The 11,263-nt window shown below is 32.9% G+C and overlaps 1 protein-coding gene across 2 annotated transcripts; it reads left to right on the forward strand.

Moving 5' to 3' along the window:
- LOC105174174 (V-type proton ATPase subunit G 1) lies at positions 3,842–7,789 on the forward strand. 2 transcript variants are annotated; one of them, XM_011096183.2, is made up of 4 exons: positions 3,842–3,994; positions 5,893–6,002; positions 6,712–6,812; positions 7,420–7,789. In XM_011096183.2, the coding sequence occupies exons 2-4, from the start codon at positions 5,915–5,917 to the stop codon at positions 7,561–7,563; spliced, it is 333 nt and encodes a 110-aa protein (XP_011094485.1). In that variant the 5' UTR covers positions 3,842–3,994; positions 5,893–5,914; the 3' UTR covers positions 7,564–7,789. The 2 variants fall into 2 exon arrangements, with proteins under 2 accessions (XP_011094485.1, XP_011094486.1); XM_011096184.2 differs by having other exon boundaries at positions 3,857–3,994; positions 5,888–6,002.

Genomic DNA, 11,263 nt, shown 5'->3' on the forward strand with positions numbered 1-11,263 from the left:
TCTTCAACGAAGGAAAGGATCTTGAATTCAAACCCGGGTTTTCCCCGAACCCACTCCCATTGTACTCAAAAATAAAAAATTTGCGTTTCTCCATTTAACCCTAAAGCATGCATGGCAACGGGTCCAGGTAAATCGAGGCTCCATCGTGGACCAGCCCAAATCGCGATGTTTCGGGTCCAATTAAATGGGTCGTGTGCGGGTTTGGGTTTAATTTTTGTGAATCCGCTAGGGTCGTGGGTTTTTGGGTGGATTGGCTCAGGCGCGACCCGCAATTGAATCCAATTATAATTGTTAATAATTAATTATTTTCTGGGTTTAGAAAATTTTAGCATTAAGTTTTTTGTTCACCGTTTACTTATATGAAAAATCTGGATTGAAACTAAATATGGTTATATTTGTATTTGAATGGTAAATAATGTATTATGTCTATCTTTGAGGTAGATTGTTGAAAATTTATGAAATAATATATCTAAAGATTGGCGTATACTATGAAAGTCATGGGTTCGAACTCCCACCAATATGTGGGATATTATTCAACTATAATAATAGTGTTGTTTGACAAAATATAAATATTTGATATTAAAAATTGTAATTAAAAAAAAAATAAATGTTTACTAAATATAGATATTTAATACTGATGATCGTAATAAAAAAAATAATAATTCATCACTTTTATTTCGAGAAAGATTGCTAATCTTTGTCGAGCCTCATTCACTCTGATTGAAGACATCATCAACTAAAATCTTTTGAAATTTAAGGATTTTTTTTTAAAAAAAAAATTGACAAAAAGAACCAATTTATAGCTAAATCAGACCTGCGTACACAAAAGCATTCTGCAGTATGGCACTAAAAGTTTTCGTACACAAAAGGAACAAATATGAGGAGAGAGGTCGGCTTGTTGGAGCCCTGATCTCGAGGGGGTATCGGAACACCATTCTATTTTATCATACGCCTTACTAATATCTAATTTCAAAGCCTAATTTCGAGAGCTAAAAATACATTATTAGTTATGAGACGATCATACATAAATACAAATTTATTTGGAGATATGATGCGATCCCAAAAAGGTTTTAAGTCTGCTAGCAATGATTTCTTATGCAATTTGTATGTGGTACGAGACTGAGTAAGGGGTTTCACGGGAAAATAACTCTCGGCACACAATTGCATTTCGAGTCTAGTATTGGTATAGAGAGAATGTTTTAAAGAGAGTAGGTTATGAGTTGTCCTGTCAATGAATAGCGAGCTTGTCTTAAAAAATGATATCTTAAGTATTTATAATAGTGTTGAGGTGTTACAGTAGTGTAATAGGGTGTATGTGTTTATTATGTGGCTTATGTGTAAAAATTACTTTCATACCCTTATAAATGAACAAATAAATATTAGTAATATATACATCACGCTTTTATAAATCACATTGCATAGAATTATTTGTCTAAAATGAGGCAACGAAATGGGATTTTTTTTTTATATGGGGACTAAAAAAAATATTTATAGGTACTCTTAAATAACCCTATTAATAATATTGTCGATCTCGTAGATTTTACACTTATAATCAGTAGTGAGTAGTTAAATAGTTGGTATATACCATATTTTCGTGAAAATGAAGAGTATGTGACGATTATCGATATACCCAATACATGAAGTACTGAATGGAAAAATGAATTTAACCAACGTGATCTATTCTCAATCAAACTTTGTTAATTAATGCAAACTAGTGTGTGTGGCACACTCAAATTCTTGTGCATAATTAAATAAAAATTTTAAAAAAATAATTTATATTTTTAAAAATATATTTTAACTAAAGAAATAAAAAAAATATTTAAATTAAAAAAATTATGAAGAGTTAGTGGAAGTTGAAAAGAGCGAGCAATGTGGGGGGTTTAGAAGGATGGTTTGAGGTGTAGAAGAGTGGGAGGGTGGTAAGTTAACAATAAATTAATTAATTAAATTAAATATTAAAAATTATATAAATTAGCAGACCAAAAACGTGATACACCAAAATGGTGCTATCACTTAATAATAAGGTACAGATTTAGACAAATATATATATATATATATACATACGTACTTTATAGGAAAAATTGTATTTTTGGTCCCACATAATAAAAGATGTTTTATTTTTGATCCCATAAAATAAAAAGTTGTAATATTTTTGGTGCACTGAGAAACAAAAAATACAACACCCTTTACTATATGGGATCAAAATTACAATTTTTCCGTACTTTACATGTGGCATTAATAACACAGATCAAATTGCACAAGGGGATTGTATTAATGCAGAATTTTGACATTAATATATATTCAAAAAAGAACCCATAAATCACAATTACATTAGTTTTTCACTCTCTTTGTTTGTTTTATGAAATTCTTGCCGGACAAAATGCATAAAACTCCTTTATATTTTAAAAAGTCAGGCTAAAAACTCCTTTTTATTTGAAAAATTCCTTGCATGTTGCGGTATTTTTTTAATTGGATTTTACCTTTTTCTTAGGTACTTTTTTACTAAAATGTCCTTTTTTATTTTTGTATTTTTTATAATTTAAATTAAAATATTAAATTATATTAAATTTATTTAATATTAAATATTAAATTGAATTATATTTAAATTCAAATAATTTAATAATTGTTAATTGTTAAATCTAAATTTATTTTAATTAATTAAAATATATATTTAATTACAATAATTGTTATTATAATTATTCTTAATTAGTTAAAATATTTAATTATTATAATTATTTAAAACATTCTTAATTAACTAAAATATATATTAATTAATATAACTAAAAATTAATTCAAAAAAATAAAGAAAGAACTGAACAGAAAATGAGTTTTGCGCCTGAAACTTGTCTCTACGTTTTCGGCACCATCCAGATAAGTTTTCGGCCGCTAGTGGTACCATTCAGTCATCTTTTCAAAAGGAACATTTTCATACTTTCAATTTGAGTTTTCGTCAACTGAAGAGATTGGGCTCAAGCCACGACCTCCGAACAATTTGCCGTCGATTCATCACCGTCCGATCAAATCACGGTCGCAGACCACCACCATCAGACTCGTCTCTTCAAGATTATGTTAACAAAATTGGCCTCACATATTTTGGTAAAGCACTTGTGGAGATTCGACAATTTAAAGAATCCTCCATTGATTCTAATGCAACGGAGATAAGGGTGGGGTGGGGTGGGGGGCGGGGGGTGGGGTGAGGGTAGTTAGTTTTCTTATATATAATAATAATAATATATTTTTTTAATTTAAATTATTTATATATAATATAAGTTAAATAATTTATTAAATCGGACCTTTTATTTTTTTAAAATTTAATAGTTGAGATTAATTGATTAAATCAAACGATCATTATTTGATCAAAGAAGATCCAACGGTTATTAAAATAAAAAATAATATATATTAAGTAAGGGTATAACGATTATTTTCTAAAAAAAATAACAATATTAAATTTAACTAACGCAGAAGGAGCGGTTGAGTTGAGTTTTACAAAACATAGGGGGGCTTTTAGCCTATTCTTATAACAAGAGGACTTTTTTGCAAATTTTTTAAAGCACAGGAGAGTTTTATGCATTTTGTCCTTTTAAATATAAACAAATATATCCTTAATTTAATAATTTTAAAAGTTAATTGTAATTACTATTTTTGGTGAGGGTGAGGGGGTGGGGTGAAGGTAGTTAATTTTTTTTATATATAATAATAATAATATATTTTTTAATTTTAAATTATTAATATATATAATATAAGTTAAATTATTTGTTAAATCTACACCTTTTATTTTGAAAAGGAGATCAAAACTAGTTTACCAACTCCCCTTGGATTCGAACCGTTATTTTTCTTCCACATGACTTCTAATCACAAGTCAAATAATTTCTCTCGGTTTTAGAGGTAAATTCTGGGCCCAACATATAAACCTCCGTGTCTCTGTCTTAGTCCCCTTCTGTCTTCCTCCAACACGTTCTTGTCCTCTCCCCAACTATCATCTCTTTCTGTTCAGGTAAACTGCACCCATCTCCGGTTTCTTTGAGTTCGCAAAGCAATATCTGTTGAATTTTTTCTATCTTTACTAGTTTGCTGATTCTCTTTAGTTCCAAGTGTTGGTGGACGGCTAGATCTTGATGGGCCGGTCCAATTTCTTGTTTAATTGACTGGCAGTTAGTTGGATTGGGGTAGATCTGTTTAGGAGACAAACCAGCTTTGCTAAGATGTTAGCCTGGGATTAATTCTTGAATTTAGGGGGGAGGGCATAGGGTGGGGGCGGTGATTCGTTGTATGGATACTGAAATCTTGGTCATGGAATATGGTGATCTGATGGGATTTAATGATGATAATGATAGCTAGATGACTTGCTTTGTGTTATGCTTGTTTTGATCTTGTTCTGTGACGGGATGATTTGTTACTTGCCTCTGGAAGAAGTAATATTATTGTGATCAGTTCAGGCTTGAGCAGTTAACTGTATTTGTTTGGGTTGGAAAGGGTACCGTCGTGATTTGTATGGGTTATAATGAAAGGAAACTGGACTATGCGGTTATAAAGATTGTTGCTATGCATAGTACCTATAGATTATTCTGCAATCTGCTTGCGAACTTAGTACTCTTGTTTCCTATCTTGTTAACTCTTTGTTAATTTGGTTGGAAAGGAATTTTCTGTTTGTTTTGCAAGTAGTTCGGTATGATCTAATGTTAACATTATGTAGTTCGTGGGGTTCTCGACTGTACAAGGATATGGCTGGATCCTGGCACATAGGGATTGGTGGTTATTTTGTACTCTTGATTTTCATTTTGATTTCTTCTGTCGTATGTTGGTTAAGTTACCTTCTACAATTGAGGTTTCTGGCCTGAGATCCTGCATTGTGGAAGTTGTAGTGACAATTCATGTGGTGTGATCTTGTCCCATTGGCAGTCTATTCTGATTTTGCTGTTTGGTCGTGATTGTGGGATCGTCCATTGACTCCATTCACATTGTATGACTTTCCATTTAAATTGCTCCTGGGAATACTGACGTTATGGCTCATCTGTCTCTGTTGGTAGTATGGTCAATGTAGTTAACCTTTCCGGGATAAGTCAGAGCTTTGGGCTTTTAGTGCCAGAATAAGCAACCTTTTTCTTGCATTAAGGATGCATGCAACTGGTTGATAAAGTTTTCATCTAAACTATCACCTGAGTCTGACTATTTGCTCCATGAATAAAGGTTTATGTTCTGGATTTAAGTTGTCCTTGGGGCTTCTCTCGGGAAAATAACACCAATCTCTGAGTTTGTTCATACCAAAGAAAATGCATTTGGCACTTTCTATATCCACAGAACTAAACAAGAAATATATGCAACATTCTTTATTATATTTTCAAATAACTGAACTCAAGCCTATTTGGTTTGAAGATAAAAATTCATTTAAAGTGTATTTGAGTCCACTATATTTGCATCAGAGTTCAATTGAAAGTACCCCAATTTTGGTGGAGATGCTGTAGCTTAATTGGAATTTCCTTGTAAAGTAATTATAGCTTCTGACGCTGTGGAACCGCAAACGTTATCAAATTAGGAGGCAGGTGGATTTGAGGCCTTTGATAGTAATAAGCATCTTGAGAAGAATGAGGAACATTCACAGTGCATGCATTGTGAGGAGATTTATCAATTTCTCTAGCATTTTCCAAGTTTGAATGGATTGAAATGCAGAATGATATTTTCTTCTAAGTTTCATGACATTTATATCTGTATTTCCTGTATGATGGAGCTGCTTTCAATGTTTTAATAAAGTTGGAAGGCCTAGGCGATGATGTGCTTGAGTATGATTGAATGGTGTTTTTTTTTTTTTTTTTTTTTTTTTTTTTTTTTTTTTTTTTATTATTTTATCTCACCCTTGCTATGAGTTTTATTTACTTACATCCTTTCTTAGTGCAGTCTTGCCTCAATATCCTTCAATATGGCAGCTTCCAGTAGCCAGAACGGGATTCAACTCTTATTAGCTGCAGAACAAGAAGCCCAGCACATTGTCAATGCTGCTAAAACCGGTGATAACTCTTTACCCTCAGAATCGATAGTTTAATGTTTCTACAACCCCCTACTCAACTGTAAAAGCTCTAGGAACCCTTTTCTGGAGAAACTGACAATGCAAGATAAAGAAATTGAATTATACAGCTATCATATGTTAGTTGTGGTATGCATGCTATTAAATCCTGGGGTTATGATTTAGAAATCCTGCTAAAGTTTTTGTGTCTTTACGATGTCTACGGCTGGTTAATTTTTTATAATGAACTCAAATATGTAAAGCTCATTACTGAGATCTTGAATGGGTTATCAGACGAGTCAATCTGGATGCTTTTAAGGCCAGCTGATTTGAGCTTGACTTGGCTGGATCTATGTCCATAGTTGATCTTGCACCCAAACAAGTACAAAGAGAAAATTTTATTTCTTAACAGAATATGCAAAAGCAAAGAATGCTGTCTGGTGTATACTATCACTAGGCATAATTTGCTTTACTTTTTAGCATAAATACTTACGAAGAGGTATATTCTACAACTATAGTTAAAGTATCATATATTTTGTGCAAATATACCTCAATCCGTGGCTCTCATTGTCGACCAGCTTATGTATTTGCTTGTCCCGATATTCGTATTGAAACTATTTTCAGTAATTTGTTTGGTTTCTTCACTCTAGTAAGTCTGCATTGAATGACTCCCACAACTACTGATATAAGTTTGCTGTTTCTTGCTTGTGCAGCAAAGCAAGCCAGGCTGAAACAGGCAAAAGAGGAGGCTGAGAGGGAAATTGCTGAATTCCGTGCTCAAATGGAAGCTGAGTTTCAGAGGAAGCTTGCTGAGGTAAGAGTTTAAAGGAATAATGAAAGAGAGATTCTATAGGAATGTGTTATTGCATCATCGATGATATCCAAGAGCACATGGAATTTCATCTTTAACTGTTCACTTGCATATTATTTGGAATATGGATAGTTTCACCGTGTTGTCTGATTTAACACGATCAGAAACAGCTTTTGCCACTCAATGGTAACCACTAGACCGTTGTGCTTGATTCATGGTGCATTTCTTTCCGTGTTCAGACATGCTTATTGACTGTAAAGTTTTGATTACGATATTCAAAAGGGTTGCATAAAATCCCCTGACATTTGGGCATCTTGCATAATGGCCTAGGTTCTGTAAAGTGACATTACACTTATTGCAGTCAATTTCTGCATTACGAATTCATCCCTGATGACGGGATGGCCATGGGAGGAATTTATAATATAAAGTATGACAGCAGGGATGTTAGTGTAATTTGTCAAAATTTGGAGTCTCTTTTTTTGGGTAACATGCTGAACCTCAGGGGCATCTATGTAATTTTCACTTTTCTAGAGTATTCAATTCTTAGTGTATAATTGACAAGAACGCTAGATCTTATTTCTTTTGGTCTCTCTCATGTTGCGCTCTACAGAGTAGTGGAGACTCGGGTGCTAATGTGAAGCGCCTTGAAGTAGAAACAGATGCAAAAATCCAGCACCTCAAGACAGAGGCGTCAAGAATTTCTCCTGATGTTGTCTCCATGCTTCTGAGGCATGTGACTACTGTAAAGAACTGAGTCTTTGTCAAGCAGAATTGACTGAAAACGAGTGATGTCACGTTTTCTCTTGATATGGATATTGGAGAATAGATGCTTGTTCGACTTGTACTATACCATATATTCATTTTGCGTTGGTGGAAATTGTTTTCCCTGTTGTTGAATAAAGAGATACAGTTCTATTTTTGTTGGTCAGCTCTGTTTTATTACAGAGGAAACACAAAAATATGTTGATTTCATCTCCTTACTAGTAGTGTATATTTCTTCTGTTAAAACACCGAGACCGTAATGCACTTGATCTTGTTAGTTATAACATTTTGTGTTGTGTCTGCATCGTTGAGGTGCTGAAACTGGTCGAAGCATCTAAAAATGAGGAAATCTTGTTTGACTTGCCAGGTTCAAGTTGATACTGCATTACTTGGTAGGAATGCAGTGATGTTATAAAGTGAAATGTTGCCGTCATCACTAACAATCTAATTGAATAAAACGCACTTGAGTGGCATGGCATGAGCGAAATGCGACTTTGTCAAGTGTCGTCATCTCTTGGCCAATACATGGTTGTCGTTTGAGCTAGATGTAGCGTAGCATCCTCCGTATCTGCTGTTGTCACGAGTGCTTTCCGTTGATCCTTGTTGGAGCCCTCTTCCAAGATTGTATTTTCCTTTAAGTTGCGTTGTATTTTATTATTGTGTTATTTTTCCTAAAATTATTGTTCAAGAGCGTGACTGTAATAAAATAGTCCTAACTATCAAACATATTAACAGGAAGTAGTCGTTACAAGACTGCTAGCCGCACGGTGTCCTCCTTTCAATCTTCTTAAAGGGCACCCCGTGAAAAGTTGGAGAAAGGACATAAGGTCAAAAAACACAAGGTTCAAATTGTATTAGGGTAAGGCAATTATAATTTCCTTCACTTTTATCCTTTTCTTTTTTTCCTTTTCAGATTTTGTTATTTTAGGGGATGGCAATGGGGTAGGATTTGATGGTACTGGGACCCACCTCTCGTGAAACTTTCGTCTATCTGACCCATCCCGGTATAAAACTCATGAAAGTGAGTTTGACCCGGTAGACTTAGGTTCTTAATATTATTATTATTATTTGGGTAAATTGTATAACATCTTCTATATTTTTAAAATTTAGCTAAAAACTCTATATTTAAAAAAAAAGGGAAAAAGCCCCTATGCTTTATAAAATACAATAAAAAACCCCCTCTTCGTTAGAAATTAACAGAGTGTGTGTAATACTCGCCTATTGTGTGAGTGGACTTCATTTTTTGGCCTTTTTGGAATTATTTTAAATGCATAATATTCATTTTACCCCTTTCTTTCATATTTAAATATATTTAAAAATTAATTTATTTATATTATTATTTTAGTTAAATTTACTTAATTAATTTAAATTATTTATTGAGTCCAAATATATTATAATAAATTATATTTATTTATGAAATATATTAGGTTAATATAAAAATGCCTAAAAAGTATATAATTTTTTTTAAAATTAAAATTTTTTAATTTGAAAAACATAATACAAATTTAATATCACTTTTCAAATTAAAAATTTATATGCAATATAAAAGTCACTTATAGTAATTATATATTATTAACTCAATTAAATTATTATTAATTTAAATATATTTTACTTGTTTATAAATAATACTAATTAAATATCAAAATACTAGAATTATGTTAAATAATATTATTTATCATAAATAATATTTAAATTAAATATTCAAATTATTTAACATTTAAAATTTTAAAAAGTTAGATTATTTTTACTTTACTTTTAAAAAGATCATTTTTTTTAACTTTCTTTTGCGTCGCTGGCACATAGTGGCGGACCAACGACAGCGCTTGAGCGATCATTATCGCCTAGATTTGGTGTCGCCCCTTCCAGAAGGAGGCGATGAAAAGGAGTGATCGCAAGGAGGACAACGTCGCCCAATCTGGTCGGCTACGGCTTCCCCTCTCACATAGACGCCGGCCTTCACCGCCTACAAATACACACACACACACATATATATATATATTGTATTATTTATAGTTTTATTATATAATATATATATATATAAATATATAAATAAAAAATATATTTAAATTACTTAAAATCCGGTTCACTTATTATATTTTACAATTGAAGACCAACAGTTGTTATAAGAAGGGTGTAACGATCAATTCAGCAAAAAAAATTAACGTTGTTAGGGTTTACCTAACGGAAGGGGAGAGTGCAATATTTTGAAAACACAGGTTTACCTATTTTTTTAACACGGAATTTTTAGCTAAATTCTAAAATACAGAGGGATTTTATGCAATTTATCCTTATTTTTTATAGATAAAAATAAAAGAAGGAAGAGAAGCGGCAGTGACATCGAGAAAAAGAGAGGAAAAATAGCATAATATCCCCTGTGTTTTAAAAGCTAAAAACTCCTCCTGTTTTAAAAAGGGTTAAAAGCAAAATACCCCCCCTCCCCCCCGTATTATTAATAAAGAGCAAATTACCCCCCTGTCAATTAAATATTGTAGCACACTGCCTCCCTACATGAATTAAACATTGGTGTGAAGGGTAAAAGATGAAAATACCCCTCCTTATATTTGAAAATGCTGATTGTTAGTCAAACTTAGGGTTTTATTTTGTTTCTAGCGAGAGAAAGAGAGAGACGACAGAGGCGACTGAGAGAACACGAAATCCACTCAAATCCACCACTGCAGCCGGCGAAATCCACTCAAACGTTGTTGCCCGAGGCTGCAACATTGTTTTTTGCTATTTCGAACTCTGATTTTCGCTATTCGGAGCTTCGATTTCCGCCGGCGAACAGTTTCCCTTTCCCTTTATCCCTCGCCAAACGCCGTCGCTCGCAACTGCGACACCGTACAAGGTTAGTCTCGATCTTATTTGATATCTTAAGATGCTAGCAAGGATACTATTCCATAAGGTTGGTAATTTTGCACTTTCAGTGTCCCCTTTCTACACTGTTTGCTCAGTTTCTTTTTGGTAGGCTGTTATATTCCTTTCATTTCTCCATGGAGTTCCCTGATGATATTTCGTGTGTGTGTTTAAATTTTTTTTCTATAGACTTCTGGTACTTGAAGTGTTGGTGGTAACAAAGATGTTTTTTCCTATAGAATTCTGGTACTTGAAAAGTACTTGGTGGTAACAAAGATGAGAAAATTGATGAAAAGGTAGATAGTTTAAAGGGGCCATTGTAGGTGCGGTTTTTGCTCAAGTTGGTTATAGGAGTCTCTGCAGGATGGTCATGTTTGCTTCTTTTTGTATTCTTTAAAAAAATCTGGGAATGGTTCTGTGTGGCAGCAAGTGGTTTCCAGCACTTGTTTTCATATTTGTGTGTATTGTGGTAAAATAGTAATTAAATTTTAATTTTGTCAGTAATTGATCTTGATCTCAGTATCAAGAATACAAATCTATGGGGATTTTGGCAATCATTAATTCAAATTTTCCATAAGGGTTATTACATATGCCTATGCCTGCTCTTTCTGGTCAAGTAGATCATGCATATTCTTCTCTGCAAGTGCTTTTGCTTAAAAGAACCAGTTTAATTGGGACAAAAATTACATAATGTCTAATATTAAGCAATTGGTTCAAAGATCAAGTTGCATTGATACTAGTAACAGAATGTTTGGAGGAAGTACTCCTGAATTGCTTGCACTTGCATATTTGGTATTTATATTTTTGAATTATTTATTATGTTTGTGTAATTTCATTTA

Source organism: Sesamum indicum, linkage group LG11 (genome assembly GCF_000512975.1).
Source record: "Sesamum indicum cultivar Zhongzhi No. 13 linkage group LG11, S_indicum_v1.0, whole genome shotgun sequence".
In the NCBI taxonomy this organism is placed as follows: Eukaryota; Viridiplantae; Streptophyta; class Magnoliopsida; order Lamiales; family Pedaliaceae; genus Sesamum; species Sesamum indicum.

What these genes read in the sequence shown, in the direction of transcription:
- LOC105174174 (XM_011096183.2), top strand. Translation starts at nt 5,915, where the DNA reads ATGGCAGCTTCCAGTAGCCAGAACGGGATTCAACTCTTATTAGCTGCA. An exon ending in TGTCAATGCTGCTAAAACCG is followed by an intron (nt 6,003 to 6,711) that starts GTGATAACTCTT and finishes TTGCTTGTGCAG; the next exon opens with CAAAGCAAGCCAGGCTGAAA. An exon ending in TTCAGAGGAAGCTTGCTGAG is followed by an intron (nt 6,813 to 7,419) that starts GTAAGAGTTTAA and finishes TGCGCTCTACAG; the next exon opens with AGTAGTGGAGACTCGGGTGC.